At 48.0% G+C, this 19064-nt stretch overlaps 1 protein-coding gene across 2 annotated transcripts in view; it reads right to left on the bottom strand.

Annotated features, from left to right (window-relative positions):
* Positions 1 to 19064, bottom strand: part of Hlcs (holocarboxylase synthetase) — a 169945-nt gene that overhangs the window by 95272 nt on the left and 55609 nt on the right. For both annotated transcript variants that reach the window (XM_059277330.1, XM_059277329.1), the window contains one exon: positions 12223 to 12494. In XM_059277330.1, the coding sequence (XP_059133313.1) occupies positions 12223 to 12494 (272 nt within the window). The remainder of the gene's footprint in view (positions 1 to 12222; positions 12495 to 19064) is intronic.

Genomic DNA, 19064 nt, shown 5'->3' with positions numbered 1-19064 from the left:
CCCGTGCCCTTCCCTGCTGATGACCACTCCACAGCCAACCAGCCATGACTTCTTCCAGCCTGTCCCAGAACTTTCTTCAACGGAACCGCACCACGTGGTCTTGTGGAGGTTTCTTTCACTCTGTCTGAAGTTCATGGATCCACCCACACCCATGTATGAATCAGCTTGAACTTTGATCACTGAGTAATGTCCTTTTAATCACATGTATCAATCTGTGTGGGTGTGTTCATGTGTGTAACATGTACAGGTGTGTGCATGCTGTGGCATGCATGTGGACATCAGACAGAACTTTCGGGAGTCAATTCTCTCCTTCTGCCATGTCGGCCCCTAGGACTGGACTGACATTGTCAGCAGTAAGAAAGAACTTTTAAGCCACTGAGCCCTCTGGTTGGCCCAACTGTTTTTCTACGATACAGTTTATCCACTATATCTGGAATGTCTGGATACAGACTCTATGTAGGAAAATAACTGAGTTTTGACCGCCGACCTAGGGACAAAGAAACCCAGACCACATACACGCCTGGTGGCCCCGTACGGCAGAAAAGGGCATTTGATTCCCCGGAACTGGAGTTAGAGATGGTTGTGAGTCACCATGTGGGTGCTGGGAACTGAACCTAGGTCCTCGGCAGAAGCAACGAGTGTTCCTAACTGCTGAGCCATCTCCCCACGCCTCCGCTTGGTTTTTAACTGCATCTCTTCTCTCACGTGTTTCACGCTACCCTAGGGATCACAGCATTCCTTCCCAGCTCACCCCTCCTGCTGGCGTGACGACCGTGCCGTGAGCCACGGTGGATTTCCCAGCTTCACCGTCCTGGAGGCTGGAGCTGCCATGGCACTGTATCTCCACGCGCACTGCCCAAGACGACACAAGGAGCTCTGATTCCGGCAGATCCCCGCAGCACGTTTAAGAAACTAGGTGGAAAGCGGCTTTTTTAATTCACCCAGACGGCCTTCTGGATTAGCTACTCCCCGCTCCCCATGACAAAAGTCAAAATTATAACAGCGACTCAAGGAGGAAGGGTTTATTTGGCCACAGCTTTGGGGGTGGCGGCAGGAGTGTGGCCGGCTGACCGCATTGTGTCAGTAGTCAGCAAGCACAGGGCAGAACTGAGTGGGTCCAAGTTATCAAACCTTAAGGCCCATCCCGAGCTGCCCACTCCTTCCAAGTAGCCCCCACACCCCTGAGTGTTCTCAACACCCAAAACAGTGCCACCATCTGGGCAGCAAGCATCCCCTCCACACGCAATCCATCACCTCCTCTCCCTCTGGGGTGCGTTCTCTGCGCTTACAGGACCTGACTGTCATGTGTGCTTCCAGGTCACCTGCACTGGGGCAAGATCCTTGCTGCAGGAGCATGTTCTGTCGTGTGTGATGTCTGGACTGGCAGCTGTATTTTCTTTGAGCTCTTTAAAAATACAGTTCTGCCTCTGTAAATACGGTCTTCTGGACTCTGCGGTTTCTGAGGAGAAGGCCACCCCATTCTTCTGTACATGAAGTGCATGTTTCTGGTTTCCTCTGACTGACTGACATATTTCTTTGTGATTTGGGGCTCCGGCCGTGTGTGTGGTGTGCCTAGGTGTGGTTCATCGTATTTATCTTGCTTCGGTTAGCTGAACTTCTTGAACTTGTAAATTTATGTCTTTTGCTAAACTGAGGGAACATCTGGCTGTTATTTCTTCAAATATTTTCTCTCTCTCTCGTCCTCCTGGACCTCTGGTTCTACATGTATTAGACATTTTCATATAGCCCCACAGATCCCTGGCACTCTGTTTATTTCTTAAAATCTGACCATTTTTTTCAGTTCTGTTTTCAAGTTCACAAACCATGAGAACAAGACCTACATAATTAGATTCACGGTGGCTGGCCTTTGAAGGGTTACTGTGAATATAACAGAGGCTAAAAGAAAGGCAGCCCCAACTCTCACAGGAAGTTGTATTAACCAGCAGTGTCCCACCGGTGTGGCTGCTCACCCTATGTAGGTCTGAGAAACAGCCTGTCCATGTCAGTATCCACACTGACAGATAATGATGGTACAGAGGAACAAACAGCCTGTCCCACTGAGGCAGAAATGCTTAGAAAACAGACTGTATGGGATAAGAAAGTCCTTAGTGGCAATCAACATATTCTTAAACTAGTCAAGACTTCACAATCACTTGGGACACAGTTAAGTTTTGTTTTTTGTTTTGTTTTCTATTTGGCATCATGGTCGGATTTCTACTGTGGAATGGGATGGGTCTATGAAGACCCACTCAGAGGTATGGAGCTGGCCCGTATTTGTTACCTGAATCTGTGACAGGAGAGACTCGCTGTGGCTGCCCAGAGCACTGAGGGGCATCCTCTGACTGCTGTGGGCGGCTGGCCTTTCGGATCTAAGTGAGGATGGGTGGGCTCTGGTAAATCCTGCCTGCCTGACGTGGGACACAGGAGATGTCAAGTCCCACCACACAGTCCCAATCATGACAAGGCCATGCTGGAGAGGACTTGTTTCACAACTACGTTCGGGGCAGCAGCAACATGAGGTAGATGCTGTTGTGATCTTCCAAAGGTCATGATTCCACGAAGGCCCTGCAGACAGTTAGCAGTCGGCAGGCACTGGGAAAGGAACAGGAAGGCAAGGGAAGAGGGGGCTACAGCCAGGACCTTGAGAGCCCTTTACGGAACTTCTGGACACAGGCAAATTCTTGCCTGAGGTTCATAATCATGGCTCCCAATAACTACACTTCATGTACCCCTCCACGGACATCACTGAATGCTAAAAGTCAAATCATGTTCTGTTTTGTGTTCCTTTTCAAAGGACAAAGCATCAGTGATTAGTTTCAGAAGGAGGAAGGACCTTGGAAATGAAGAGAAAGGACTGATGCCGGGCAGAAACTGGATGATACATGCCGACCAGCCAAGCAAGCTTTGAAGGAACTCCAAGATCTAAAATGTTAGCAAGACCTCACCTGAGAGCACTCCCCGCCCTGATCCTTCCCCTCCCTCTACTCTCCTGGTCCTCCTAAGCAACCCTCCATGTGTTTCTGCAGTCCAAGGGGCAGCTCCCAAGGCAGCTGCGTCCTTAGCACAACCTTACCCACTCCTGAGGTTTGCGTAGCTGGTCGGATGTTCGTTGAGACAGGGTTTCACATATTCCAAGCTGGTCTAAAAACACCTGCTCTGTAGCTGAATGTGACCTTGAACTCCTAATCTTCCTGCCTCTCCCTCCCAAAGGCTGGGATTACAGGTGTGTACTACCCTGCTAGGCTCCCCCAGCTCCCTACCTCTCCCCTCCACAGTCTGGCTGTTTGGCTTGGAAGGCAACCCAGGAACACAGAGCTCCTTCTTGGATGTCACTGAACGTGGACAGATGTCCTCCAAAGGGAAGCATTTAAATACTCACCTAGACGATTGCTTCCCACTGCCACCCATGATGGTAGCGCTCAGCATGACAGGGAGACGGAACCCACCCAGGCTTCCCTGGACTCCAAAAGGGAATTCCAGTTCTCTATCGCTACTGCAACTCTGGAGAACTCAAGAACCAAGGCTGGAAATGAGGCATGCACACGGGGCTTCCCCGTGACATCCAGAGGCAGAGCATGGTCCAAGCTGACTGGACAGCACCTCCAGGAGGCATAAAGGGCTGAAAAGGGAGAACTCGGGATCCCTGTTGTCTTAAATTGTTTCTAGAGCAGGGCACTGAATAAAAGGAGTCATTCAGCAAGTGAGTATCCAGCCTGACAGACTTCAGGTACCTTCTGGTCCAGCCTCTTCACTCAAGCCCTAAGGCTGAGAAAGCCCCTGAGGCCATTTGTATGGTAGGCTCCTGTAAACTACTCCATTTGATAAGGAGTTTATTGCTTAAAAAATGAGCCACATACTCACTACAGCCTTCTCATCATACAACCAGAGAGGCTCGGGGAGTCACCTTGCATCCCAGACTGTCAAAGGACAAGACAGAGGTTGTAGCCCAAATCCCCAGATTGTTAACACGCCACCCACAATGCACTTTCAGTTTTCGGTCAACGCTGCACACACACGTTATCCAACTTCAACTGTGAGAACTCTGTTAGCATTCAGGTGACCTCTGGAACCCACAGGCAGAGAGGCAGGACAAGACCTTTCCTTTCTGTGTGCCCCCAGCCCCTCCTGCCCTTCCCATGTCCTAAGAAAAGCCCCCTCTGCCAGCCAATGACCTCACTGTTCTCCTTCTCACTAATTTGAATACTCTTCGGGGAGAGCCAAACAAAAAAGGGAAATGATGAATGACTTCTTGTGCAATGCAGAAAAAATGTGGCTTTGGGCTCTCCAAGTGACGGAATACCCTTCATGCAGAAACAGACCTCTGTGCCCAAGGTGTGCCGGTGTGTAAAAGCTTTTAAAGGGGGAGGTGAGAGCCACTCACTCTGCCTCCAAAGCAGGTAAGTGTTTTATTTGAAAGAAAAACAAAAGTTCTAAATAAGCCACAAAGCAAAGTCAGGGAAGAGGGGGAGCCAGGAAAGGAGGCTTAACAAGCAGAGGGAAAATACTCTGCTTGATTACCCAACACCCTGTTAGGGCTATTTTTTTCTTTACACATTTACAGAGTTTTAATACAACGCATTTGTCAACCCCGGCTCAGCCTCTGTCTCCACACCACGTGTGCACAGGTGAGTGGTCACGCCTCTGTGAACATGCCGTTCTAACCTGTCTAAAGTTAGGACCCGTGTTAACCCATAAACTGACTTCTGAAAAGTCTGTCTTAGCACACATGTGTCTCACTGCATCAGGCCTGCAGACCTAGTCACAGCCTTGACTAGACGGTAAACTAAGGATCTGTAGGCGGGCTTGACAGTAATATTTCCACCTAGGACCAGAAATATGATCAGATCCCAGTCTGGTCAAAATCCATATAAACATTAAAGAAAAGCTCAAAACAAATATACATAGACTCTAAGTCTTGCTTTTTAATTTTTTTTTTTTTTTTCAGTTTCCAAATAAGTGGCTGTCAGTATTCTCCAAGGGAGAAACGCGCTTGTCTTAGTTATAGACAAACAGGTTAAACCACTACTCACCAACCTTCCCCTGCAAGCCAGAGACCCTGCAAAGGACCTTGCATGAACTACTCACTTGCACTTCCAAGTGGCATGAACAGGCACCAATGAACCTGACATTTTCACAATGGAAAGTCATGAGATTTAGCCCAGAGCCAGTAGCCAAAGATGTGCACCAGCCTCCTCCGTACTCAGCATCCCTGGCTGACTTGCTGGGCGATAGCCGTATGTCTAGTAAACGTACCCTGGGTTGGCCCAGGTTAGATGATGGTCCTCTTGCTATGGACTAACACCTTTGCACCCTACACTCCAGTGAGAACACTTCCAGCCACCAAAGGGTTCAGTCACCTCTAAACATATATATTTAGGTGACATTTCATTGGAGTGGACTTTGTAGGTTTCTCTCAAAATTTTGGTGTCTCGGTAAGAGGATGTGTTAAAAGTTCCCTGGGGAAAGGGGCTCTGAGTGGAAAAAGTTGAGGCAACCATTATCCCAAGACAACAGGACCCATTACAATATCCACCCTAAGAGCAAAGGAAGAGACCTGAGGCTGGAGAGAGGGACCCAGGACAACTGCATGGTTTCTGCACACACTTTCACAGCACTTGCCCGAAGGTCTCAGGCTACCTTAGGACTCAGACTGCCACCAACGAGAGTATTTAAGTGACCCTGCGCGAATGAAAAGCTTCCACAGGCCTTTGGCCCGTCTGGTCTTCGCTGTGGCTGAGCAGCTCGCCTCCTCTGAAGAGTCAGTGTTTGCTGCGTTCCTGGGTACACTCACCTGTACTCTTTGGTACAGTAAAGGTCAGGATGCTTCGGGTTAAATAGTGCAATGGATTCAGTGTCTGCACTTTCTCCACCCCAGCTCACCCCCAGAGTGATGGTTTGAGGAGGCGGGGCCTGGGAAAGGATGAGGTGGCAAAAGCTGAGTCTTTAGGATGGGGTTGGTGTCTTTATACAAAAGGCTCTCAAGGGTCTTCTCACCCTTTTCCACCATCCGAACAAGCTACAGTGGAAGGCAGCTATGTGCAACCCAAAGGGGTCCTCAGGAGAACCTGCCCCCGGGGCACCCTGGTCTCCCACTTCCAGCCTCCAGCAGGGGAGGAACAAAGCCCCCCCCCCCCCACACACACACACCATCCTCAACCTGCCACAGAGTCTTCTCCTTGTTACAGCAATGCAAACTCACCAAGACAACAAACTTTGGAGAGAAACCTAGAAGGTCCATTCCAGTGAAACTTCACCTGAACAGAACACACCATGGCCATCATAAAACTGGCACTGTCTCGGGAACAAGTGGGCCCTGCCTCTCAAATTCTTAGTAGGCTCCATGCCGGCCACCCAAACACGAGGACCTGAGTTTGGATCTCACTCACTCACATAAAAGCAGCATATGTTGGAAATCCCAGGGCTGGGGAGGTGGAGACAGGTGGATCCTTGCAGCCCACAGATCACCTTCGCCTAGCTGATCCCACAAGCTCCAGGCTCAGAGAGACACCCTGTCCAAAAATTAAAAAAAAAAAAAAAAAAAAGTGGAGAGCCATTGAGGAAAATACTCTGGCCTTCACATGTACACACGCATGCACTCACATGAACACATGCACACAACACAAACACACACACATGCAGCAACAACAAACCCAGAACACTAAAAACTAGTGCAAAGGCATCTCTAAAATAAAAACCGGCCGCTAACATCGCACAACTGGAGTAGCCCAGCATGAGAAGGGTTAACTTATTCAGGTGTCGAATTGGACTGACCAAATAAAATTCCTGGAAAACTTGCCAGAATAACCCTTCAGTCATGACCGCTGTAGAAGTCAAACTCTGGAATTATATCCTAAACTTTAATTTAGAAGTAAACAGTCAAATAAGGGGAAACTCGCCAATCATTTTCACTTTTAAAGTACTAAATTGGCCCATTTTTTAAAAAATCTCACATTAATTATTCCAAAGCAATCAACTTCTTAAAACCCTTTTATTTCACAATTACACTAATACCCCATTAATTTGGGACACTTACCAACAAGTTTATTCTCTGCCTATTACCTGTGTGCACATTAAGAGTACGTGGCTAACACAATACAAGCATTAATATGTAAAACACCAACAAAAGCCATCTGGAAAGCTAATGAATAATCAAGGGATTTCAAATTAAACTACAGGATTTTCCCTTAGAATCTTTAGGACAACACTGTCAACTCCAATCTATTCGCTCGGCCTCCAGAATCAATTTTTCAAACTTTCTGACAGCGCTAATTGCTTCCACCTGTGCCTCCCGCCTGACTCTTGACTGGCATGCTACCAGCCAGGGTGGGAATGGAGACAAAGCCCCCTATTAGGATCCGGCTGTTTCTCCACTGTGAGGTCACTCAGCCATTAAATTAGTTCCAGCCCAATTTTTGTCCTCTCGGGCTTGGACTTCATGGGAGGAGGGTACAGAGCGGAGCTAGTTCCTGGAGGGGAGAAAAGGGAAGAGAGGGTCGGGACTGGCTGGAGGGGCAAGCCCACGGCTGAGTCACTGGGCTAGCCCAAAACTTTGAAGACCAAAATACTCTTTCTAAAATGACCGTGGCCATTCTCATTAACGTCACACACACACACACACACACACACACACACACACACACACACACACACAATTCATAAATATTTTGGAAACAGGGTCTCACTCTGTAGCCCAGGCTGACCTGGAACCCACGTAACCCAGGCTAGCATTGAATTCATGGCAATCCTCCTACCTCAACCTCCTCAGTGCTGAGATTACAGACATGAGTTTCTATGTATGACATCCAAAAGCAGTTTCCAAGGCTCTCTTACAGAATTGTTTTTTTCTTTCCCTCCTGCTAGTAGAGCCAACTGTCTCCTAATTATTCCTTCCACCTAAACAGGACCCACAACCCTCTGAAAGCGCTGGTGGTCACGTGGAAGCAGCAAGGGGGGTTGGTGGCAGCTCTGACCTGGGGACAAGGTGCCAGGGTAGTGTCTACTGTTCAATTTCCCTGTCCTCGCAGCTAAGAAAGAGTGGAGCTGAGGAGGGGATGCTGCCAATGTCCCAGAGCTAACTGGAGGACATACTGTCATGGTCCCATCATTTTCCCACCGACTAAGAGCCGTAGATGGCAGCAACCACACTCAGTGAGCAGCAACCGCACAAGGAAGGCCCACAGACCCACTGGTGCATCTGCCTCTCACCCTGCATTGTCTCTACCGTGCCCTCCTGACCTGCACATCACCAGAACGCACCTGGGGGACATGCCCTGAGGCGAGAGTGGTGTCGGCGTGGGCACAGTGCCGTGCGTGGGCACAGCACCTGGCTTACCCCATACAGTGCTACAGGCAAGCGTGCCTGAAAAATCCAGGGATTTAAACAGTGGTAACTAAACATTAAATAGGAGAATCAGAATTATTCTTTACAAATGAAAAACAGGCAACCCTTGATGAGCCCGCTCAGCATGCACGCGTACACACAGTTTGTGGCAGCTGGCTCCCCACACGATAGCTTCACATATATTCATTTCAGTATCTGACAGAGACTTGGCAGAGGTCAATCAAGAAAGATACTGTGACTCAAGGCCAAGACAATTCCAAAAATAACAATGATTCATGATTCAGTTACCCCATGATCAAGTGCTCGCTGGCCTCAGCTGGCCTCCCGAGCGGGCTGGCCCCTCGTCTTACCAGTAAACAGAATGCACAGGCTCCCTCCACAACCCAGCAGAGCAAGCACACGGAGGGACTGCTCTGTGATGGTGACGGTCTTGTTCCTATCTGCGCCACCCCACACCACAAATGCAGATGGCTCCCTGGCCCAGCTGTAGGACGTGACCATCGGACCCTCGGAGGTTCGCTGGGCCAGACAAAGCCTGGAGCCCAATTCTTGGGACTCTACCCAATGGCTGAGCTAACTGGAGAGAGCACAGAAGAAAAATAAAGTCCCCTGGCCTCCCACGGAGCCAGCAACGCAGACTGGGGCATCCAGAACACCCTCCTCTTACAACGAAGTGGAAGAAAGCCGAAGGGTCAGGACGGTAGCCAGAGAAACGACAGGCGGGGGATAAAGGCTGAAAAGCCTGTCCAACCCAGGGACTGGATGGCACGTCCAAATCCAAAGACTCGGGGAGCATCACTCACTGATCAGGCTTTTACTTTTTGGTTCTGGAGGGGAGAACCACATGCCCTTTGACTGCCTTTAGTAATGAGCGAGTAATTCTCAACTTTCTATTGCTCCTGCTCCTAGAACCACAGGGTTGGGAGAGACGGCGAAGGGTCTTCACAACTCCCAGATGAAGCCAGTATCACCCCAGAGAACAAACGAAACCTTTCCGCACCTCCTGCCGCAGCATGCGGGTGGGGTGAGCTTGGCAGTGAAAGCCAAAAGTACAATGAGCACCAAAGCCTTCGTCACACGACAAATCGCCAGATCTCCCGGATTTACAGTAACAGAAGGATGCCTTAAAGACGTTGAGAAGGCAACAAGACAAAGCTAGCATTTCCTGAAGGGCAACAGTCTCCACTCTCCGCGGTGACTCCGAATCCTACGGACTTTGGGGCTATGACATAGTCACGGCAAGGTCCCCAGCTGCTTTTCTTAACAGACTGCAACACCTCCATGAAGACTTCCGGTCACCCCACGCATCTTTCCGCCTTCAGCCGGAGCCACAGACACCTCATGGGGAGACAGCCTGGTCGGTGAAGTGTGTGCCACACAAACAGAAGGACCCGAGTTTGGCTCTACAGCACCGACATAAAGAAGCTGGGTGTGGCATTGCACACCTGTGATACGGTGCTGGGGAGGAGTGCAGACAGGTGGGTGCCTGAGATGTGCTGACCAATCAGTCAGATTAGTAAGCTCCACATCCGGTGAGACCCTCTATCTCAAAACAATGAGGTGAAGAAGAGCAGCTGAGGAGGCGCCGACCTCTGACCTCCACACGTGTGTGCGCGCACACACACATGCATGAAGACCACATTTGTTCCCTTGCTTTCTTTGTCTATACTGTGACCAGGCCTACCCACTAGATACGAACACAACAGCCAAGTGTAACTTCTGCTAAGAGTCCGAATGGATTGCAACCCAGCCTGCTTTGTTCCATCCTCCTGTCATCTAGCTGTGCACCATGACAGGAATGCATGACTGTCCACCAATGGCCACCAAGCACCCAGAGGTGACACACGGCGCTGCTGGAGTCACGGACGCACGGCAAAGACGTGTGGAAGGGAAAGTGTCCAACACACTAGCTGCACCAACCATGTCCATGTGGTGCATAGTCTGCATCTGCGGTGGTTCCCATGACCGACTCCCACAGGCTCCGGCCTTTGAACTCGGTCCCCAGTGGTAGCTTTGTTTGGGAAGGCCTAGGAGGTGTGGCCTTGATGGAAGACATATGTCACTGGGGGGCAGGATCTGAGGTTTCACAGCCTCTTGTCACCCCCAGTTTACACTCTGTTTCCTGCTTCCCACTCGAGATGTGAGCTCTCAGCTGTTCCGGCCACCATGCTGCCCTGCTGCCATGTTCCCTGCGGTGAACCCCCAGAATCATAAGCCCAAACACACCCTTCCTTCTACAAGCTGCCTTGGGTGCAAGGTTCAGCCACACGGACAGAGAAGCACCCAAGAGACAAGTGTGCCCGCCACGCCGGCACCAGAAATGCTTCTGGCTGTGTGCCCGGAACCCAGCAACCTGTGGCTTTTCCGCTCTGTCACTTGAACCCTGTGAGCGGCTCCGGGTCCTGCTGGCTCTACGGAGACCTGTTCAGACACCTCTTCCTAAAACGGCCACAGCCTCTGGGAACGTCTGACTCCGCAGGCTGTTGTGAGCCACCTTCCCTGGGAGTGCTGGGAAGGAGCCCACGGGGACCGTGGTGAAGGACAGCTGCCCATCGGGAACCTGCCCAGCAGAGGGACCAACAATAATCAAAGCCGCCATCCCGCTGCCTGTGCTTGGCACGGAGGAGACCAGGAGAGAAGAGGATTCCTCACTGCCGGAGAAAAGCAGAAACACTTTTCTCTTTGAGGAAAAGAAAACAGAAAAAATGAGTACCTACAGCAACACAAATAACTCATTAAACAAAACCCACTAATTAACACGGCTCACATTACAGCTCATTCACAGCAGCGTCCCCTGCTCTCCCCACCTTCCGCTGATCCTCCTAGACACTCCACACGCTGTAACTGCCCCTCTGCCAACACAGCAGCTACGTCATTGTTTTGTACCAACATACAACCAATTAACTCCATTCCAGACACTGTTAGAACACACTCAACGACATTTCTGTATGTTGAGTTACATGTTTATCTAGTAATCCCTATGGGTAAACCCTAGGAACTGTGCATCCAGTGATTTCTGGAGCCTATAGTTTTCAATTTTGGTTTCATGCACAGGGAAGACACGTTTTTTGAGTTTCTCTCTTCTACCCAATGTCCTAAACTAATACCATATTAATTAGCACAAACAACATGTGGCATTTGGAAAAAATCCTTTTCTTCTGTTTTCCAGGTTTTAACTTCAAACTGAGGCCATGGAACAGAAGTAAAAAACGGAAGCTTACACTAAGAATACATTTCAGCCGGGCGGTGGTGGCGCACGCCTTTAATCCCAACACTCGGGAGGCAGAGCCAGGCGGATCTCTGTGAGTTCGAGGCCAGCCTGGGCTACCAAGTGAGTTCCAGGAAAAGGCGCAAAGCTACACAGAGAAACCCTGTCTCGAAAAGCCAAAAAAAAAAAAAAAACAGAATACATTTCAAACATGCGAACGGGATTAGAGAGAGCTCGGGAGATGACTGGGAATGAACCACAAAGGTCCACCTGTCTCCCTCTAACCAGCTATGTGTCACTCCGAATCCACTTTCATAACACTCTGCAGAACATCCTAGATTAAACGTTTATCACTGATTACCACAGCACAAAGAGAAAGGGTCACCTGACCACTGCCACCTGTTACACTAGTTTCCAAAATTTCCCTCGAGGACATTTTGAAATAGCTGATTAAAGGAAGCGCAATTCCAGCCACCAAAGCCACGTCTAAAGCATGGACTCCATTGAAGCCTTCTTTGAATTCCTCCTTCTAAGGCTCAGGCTCTCAGGGACGGGACAGAGTCTGTCTACCGTGCTCAGAAGACGGCGGATATGTCCCTCTCCCCGGCACTGAGGACAGAGAACAGACATCAGTGGACACTGTGGCCAGGCAGAGCACCTGACTGGAACTCACCCCTCCAAGAGACTCATGGTCGTGGGGGTCACTTCAGCAAACAGAATTACTTTTCCCAGCCGCGTGGTCTGCAGATTTCGTCGATACGTGTCTAAGTTAAAGTGCTTTGAGGAGAAGGCTTCAGGATCAGTAACCACAGGTATAGAAGACGGGCTGATTTCCACTTCAGATGTGTAAGAGGACATGAACTTAAGGGAGAGCTTGCTGGATTTTATGATCCCTTCAGGATCCACATGCCTCTCAAGCCACTGCATCAGAGGATCCTGGATTTCCTACGTCATAAAAAGGGGGAAAAGAGGTTGTCATCTGAGGCTTAATCCAACAACAGCAGTGTTTACTGAAGATATTACCTGGGTAACTTAGGTACTTCCTAGTTCACAAAATAAGAGCTAGATTAAGATGTTTTGTACACCCAAATCAACACAATACACCAGACTGGTTTGAACTGCCTCCCAGTATTCAGACATTAGAAACTTAATTCCCAAATCCACATATTAATGGTATTTTGAGATGGGACTTCTGATATACGACTGAGTCGGGGACTCTGCCCCTCAAATGGATTAACCCATTAGCAGATTACTAGGTTATTAAGTGAGTTAGTTATCATGAAAATAGATCAGGACTGTAATAAAAGCTAAGGTATCCACCTTCCGTGGGCCTCTTACCATCTGACACCCACAGCACTCCTTATGGACTCCACGGAATCTCCTCTCACCAATAAAGTGGCCTTCACTCAGTGAGACAGACAGACAGACACACACACACACACACACACTCACATTCACACTTACACTCTCACACACTCACTCACATTCACACATGCACATACACACACCTTTAAAGCCTCCAAACTGTGAGGAATTAATTTCTTTATAAATTACCCAGTCCTAAGTATTCAGTGATGGCAAAATAAATTAGAGTAAGATACTAAATGTGTTTACAGTTTAAGAATTATAAACCAGCCGGGCGGTGGTGGCGCATGCCTTTAATCCCAGCACTCGGGAGGCAGAGCCAGGCGGATCTCTGTGAGTTCGAGGCCAGCCTGGGCTACCAAGTGAGTTCCAGGAAAAGGCGCAAAGCTACTCAGAGAAACCCTGTCTTGAAAAACCAAAAAAAAAGAATTATAAACCAGGATCCACAGAAACAACCTGAGTCCCTTATTTACTTTATAACCCAGTTATGCCCTAGCACATCTCAGAAGCCTACTCCAGCTCTAGGGTCCCTATTTATCTAGAACTCTGTGCATTCTACAAAGAAATGGGGGAGAGGGGGAGATCACCCTTACATCTCTATAATTTGGCCTCACATGAGAATTTATCATCCTACCTGGAAACAAACTCCAAGTAGGGGTCTCAGAACCGAAAGCATCCTCGTACAAGTGCATACTCTTGGTCTCTGGGGGCACAGTGTCCTCATGTAAAGACAGTCGCACACAGTCACCAGCCCAGGGTGGCACCCCAAGCTCTCTATTTTGTCCTAACTGTGAAAACAGAAGAGACAGTGCTTAACCCAGAGTCTTCAGCCCTCAACTAGGTGAGGGTCCGAAGCTTGGAGGAGGCTCGCCATGCCTGTGTGCAGGACGGAAGCCTTACTCTGGGATGGCCAGTCAATAACTGTGTAGATCCCGTAAGAAGAGGCCTGCACAAAGCAGATCCAGGGGTTTTAAGAGACTTTATTTATCATTCTTATTAAGTGTATGAGGGTTCGCCTGCATGTATGTTTGTGTTTACATCACGTGTTTACAGTGCCCGTGGAGGCCAGAAGAGGGCAGCAGATCCCCCTGAAACTGGAGCTGCAGACATTTGTGAGCCACCGCATGAGTGCTGGGAACCAAAGCCAGGTCTTCTGCAAGAACATCAAGTCCTCTTAACCACTGAGAAATCTCTCCAGGCCTGAGAGCCAGGGTTTAGGACATCCTCATGCAAATGTCAGAACTTTCAAAAAAAAAAAAATAGAAAAGTGTTCCTTCTCCACTAACATTAGGAGTTTGTCCCAAAGTTCTCCTTGTTCCAAAAAAACAGCTGACAGGATGGAAATTCATTTAACCCACTGCAGTCTGCCAGCCTTCAGAACTCACACCCAGGTTGTAGGAAACAGTGAGAAGTGCAGAAAGTTAACAATATCACAAGAAACCCAGACAGTGACACCGATTACAGGACCACAAGGCAGGAGTCCTGAACAAAACATCACTGGGTAAGGGGATGATTCCGCGTGGAGAGATGTGGACACTGTCTAGAAGATTATTAAAGAACACAAGAAACAGAGCGGGTGGGGAATCTCTGTGCACGTCTGTAGCCCTGGCCCTCAGGGGGCCGAGACAGGGGGATTCTAAGTTGGGGGCAACCTGGGCTACGTGTAGTAAGACCGTGTCTCAGAAAACAAGCAAAGGACCTAGTGAAGTGCAGTTAGTGATTCTTTATTGAATTCTGGCTGGAATCAACTAGCTAGGAAAGACACAAAATAATCAGGTAATGTGAACAGGGGCAGTATGTACAGCAAGTAACAAATCCATTCGAACAGGTGTGGGAAGACACTGCGGCAATATAGGAAAATGTCCTTAACGTTTAGAGATATGTCACAGTATATATGATTTATCTCCAACATGGCGGAAGCCAACAGGGGCACATGATCCGTTACACAGAGTGACGCATACCAGGAGTTTGCTGCACTGTCCTCTCCAATCTCCTGCATGTTTAAAAATGGGCATAAAATTTGTTTTGTTTTTAAGTGGTGAAATAAAATAATAAATTCAACTAAAATACACTAACCACCTATTCACTCAGTCAACCACTAAACAGATATCCCAGGCAGATCATCTTGTGGCCTCTGATGTAGCAGGAAGCAAAGGGGTCACCTTGAAGGGCTTTTCTTCTCATGTGTGAGTCACAAGGTGAGAAAATTCACAGGCCCAACAGGCAGGCTGTTGGGCACAGAAGAAGGCTAAGGAAGGAACAGAGAAAAGGGGTGTGTTGGAACCTAGCCACTGGAAGTTGAAGGTGGGTGATCTTACTGAGCAGGCAACATTAGCAAAGTCCTGGGAGGGACAGGAGAAGAGAGAGAGGGAAGCAGGATGAGGGACAGGGTGGGAAGGAGGAGGGGAGGCGGGAGGGGAGGTGGGCTTTACAGTGTGATCTGTTCACAGTCGGGCTCAGCTGTCTAGTTTGTGTCAGAGTTCTAGGATGTTCCCGCAGTGAAGAAATCAACACGTTTCCCAGAACACATTCCCGCCATTATGTGATGCTTGACTGCAATGATGTCATCTGTATTTATCATGCAGGAAGGAGTCCAGAGGAGCAGGGCAGATGGTCCAGGCAGGGAAGCGGATGGAGACGGCACGGAAGGGGAAGGGGTCTGGAAGAACCGAGAGGACAAGGAGATGAAGGAGCAGAGAGATGGTGGAGCCCACATGGGAAGCAATGGGGAGCTCCTAAGAGCTTTCGGGAGTAGGAGGAGCCAACGCCAGCAGCACTGGGTCCCTGCCCTTCCTTCTGGGGTGAGCTGACTGAAGGGGAAGGAGCGAATGGAAGTGAAGTGAGGTCACCACGCCTCCACCAATGTGACAGCACACATGGTGAGAACATGCTCTCAACAGAGGCTACACGATTTGCTAACAGGTCATACTTGGGATGTTATCAAACATGAGGGGATCAGACTCAGCAAGAGGGCTCGGTGGGAAAGGCACTTCCAGGCAAGGATGACAACCTGAGTTTAATTAATTCCTGGAACTCACGTAAAGTAGAAAAAGAGCCTCTAACTCCACAAAGTTGTCCTCTGACCTCCACACACTTGCTGCATATGCGCACACACACACACACACACACACACACACACACACACATCATTCTTATGTACACACACAGAGAATAATAATAATAAATAAATAAAATTTTAAGGGGAGAGATCAAATATGAGCTTTTCTAATCCAAAGTCTAAATTCTTCCAAATAAAAGCATGGTCAGGCCTATTATAGCAGTACCCCACTTCTGGTACCAACTTCTGTCTTACTTAGGGTTTCTATTGCTGTGAAGAGACACCATGACCATGGCAACTCCCCTCCCCCACAAGACAAAGTTTCTCTATGTAACAGCTGTGGCTGTCCTGGAACTCACTCTAGAAGACTTCCAGTCTAGACACCTTGAAGCATAGCTGTTACCAGCAGATACGCAGAGAAAGCCAGTGTGGGAAGAGAAGCTGGGGGTCAGCATGGGTATGCTGAATTTGACAGAGCTACAGGAAATATAGAGAGTATGGTGGTTTGAGTAGGTATGACCCCATAGACGCATGTGTTTGAATGCTCAGTCCATAGGGAGTGGCCCTATTAGGAGATGTGGCCTTGTTAGAGGAATTGTGTCATTGTGGGGGTGGGCTTTAAGGTTTCATATGCACAAGCTATACCCAGTATGGTATACAGTTCACTTCCTGTTACCTGTAGATTAAGATGTAGAACTCTCAGCCACCTCTCTACCACCATGTCTGCCTGCATGCTGCCATGCTTCCCATGATGACAATGGACTAAACCTCTGAACTGTAAGCCAACCCTAATTAAATGTTTTCCTTTATAAGAGTTGCCATGGTCACCAGGAAGTGGTGGCACATGCCTTTAATCCCAGCACTCAGGAGGTGGAGGCAGGTGGATCTCTGTGAGTTTGAGGCCAGCCTGATCTACAGAGTGAGTTCCAGGACAGCCACAGCTGTTACACAGAGAAACCCTGTCTTGTGGGGGGGCGGGGGGCGGGGGAGGTTGCCGTGGTCATGGTGTCTCTTCACAGCAATAGAAATAGAAACCCTAAGTAAGGCAGAAGTTGGTACCAGAAGTGGGGTACTGCTGTGATAGGCCTGACCATGCTTTTATTTGGAAGAATGTAGACTATGGATTAGAAAAGCAGTTGAACTCTAAATGAGGTTTAGTGGGCCATCCTAGAAGGAACAGGGAAGACAGTGGTGCTGAAACAAGGTTTCAGAGGAGAAGAATTTTAGTATGCTGCCTAGAGATCGTTCTTGTGATATTTTGGTGAAGAATGTGCTTGCTTTTTGCCCTTGTCTGAAAAGTCTGCCTGAGGCTAAAGTGAAGAGTTTTAGATTAATTCCATTGGCAGAGGAAATCTCAAAACAGCCTAGTAATGACTCTTGCTGTGGGATGGTCTGTATGTCAAGTGTGTTGCTGATTGGTCAGTAAATAAATCACTGATTGGCCATTGGCTAGGCAGGAAGTATAGGCGGAACAAGGAAAAGAATTCTGGGAAGTGGAAGGCGGAGAGAGAGACACTGCCAGCCGCCATCAGGACAAGGAAGATGTAAAGTACCGGTAAGCCACAAGCCATGTGGCAAAGTAAAGATTAATAGAAATGGGCTAAATATAAGAGTAAGAGCTAGACAATGACAGGCCTGAGCTAATGGCCAAGCAGTTTAAATAATATAAGAGTTTGTGTGTTTATTTTGTAAGTGGGCTCTGGAACTGGTGGGACTTGGTGGCGGGAGCTGGAGAGAAATTCTCTAGCAACAAATGGCGCCCAACGTGGGGCAAGAGTCTCCACCTAAAAACGGAGAAAAAAGATTCTAAAACGGAGCTAAAAACAGCTCCTAGTTGTCTCTTTTAAGCTAGCGGCAGCCTGCATGTTTGAGCTACTGGCGGGTTCCTAGCGTGCGTGCTCGACCTGCCGCCGTATGGCGGGAATGAGGCCTCTGCGAATGGCACATTAAGCTATGTGGTGAATTTAGCCTTTGCTAGCACAAAACAAAACAAAACAAAAAAAAGAGGTTTCTGCGCTACACGCTGCTTTGATAAAAGCATAGACCCACTGTTTCTGAGAGTTGATGGCTCCCAGAGCTGGCGGAAAACGGACTACCGCCATGTTGGGAAGCTGAAGTGGGCGGAACCAACAGCCACAGCGCCAGTGCCGTTTCAGGCTTAGAAGGCTACAGTTTAAAGCAATAGGCTCAAGCTAATATAAAAAAATAAGCCACGTAAAGATGGCTACCACACAGAGAATCTGGATTATGTTCTCTTTGATATTCGTAACTGCAGAAAAACATTTGATTGTAAAAGCTGTTGAGTTATGCCAAAATGTATATTTTAAAGGTACCTTGACTTCAAAATTTGGATATAAGGATATGTTGCTTTGGAAAAGAGTCTCTGCTTTTGTTTCCACAGAAAGCCAGAGACTATGGATTTGTTCCAGATTAAGATACATCAGGTTTGACCAGCCAAGACCCCCTGAAAGGTCTCCAATGACACCATGGCCCAGATGACTCAACATCCAGAATGGTTTCAAGGCAACTGGCTCAGATGATACAGCCTCATGGACTACTCCATGATCCTAAAATTTTCTTTGTGTCCCCATAAGATACAGCGCCCCCCTCCAGCAGGAAGTAGTAAGAGAAGCTACGCCCAAATTCCCAAATATACCAAGCTGGCTTTAGAGATGGAATTGGCTCACTCCCCCTCTAAACCCAGACATATTGCTCAAAAAAAAAAAAAATGGTTAAGAGATTCTTGTGTCCCAAATCAGAAGAGCCCTCTGGTGTGGGACAGAGAAAAAACAATATTTTTATTTAAATCAGGTTGATTATAAATACAATCTCTTTCTAAAACAAAAAAGGGGATAGTTTAGATATGATAGGATGAAAGGGTAGATTAATGAACCTACTTTTAAAGAGTAACAACTTGTTTAAAATGTTTTACATCGCTATAGATTTTAGTTTATTGATACAAGTTTAAACTTAATTTTGTTATACTGTATATATATATATTTCTATTCTTGTTTGAGGTATTATGTTTATGTAACTCATTTAAAATTGTAATGGATAATTAAAAAATAGATTAATAATTAGTCATCTATGAT

The sequence above is a fragment of the Peromyscus eremicus genome, chromosome 12 (genome assembly GCF_949786415.1).
Source record: "Peromyscus eremicus chromosome 12, PerEre_H2_v1, whole genome shotgun sequence".
Lineage (NCBI taxonomy): Eukaryota > Metazoa > Chordata > Mammalia > Rodentia > Cricetidae > Peromyscus > Peromyscus eremicus.
This window is presented reverse-complemented; position numbering and strand designations above follow the sequence as displayed.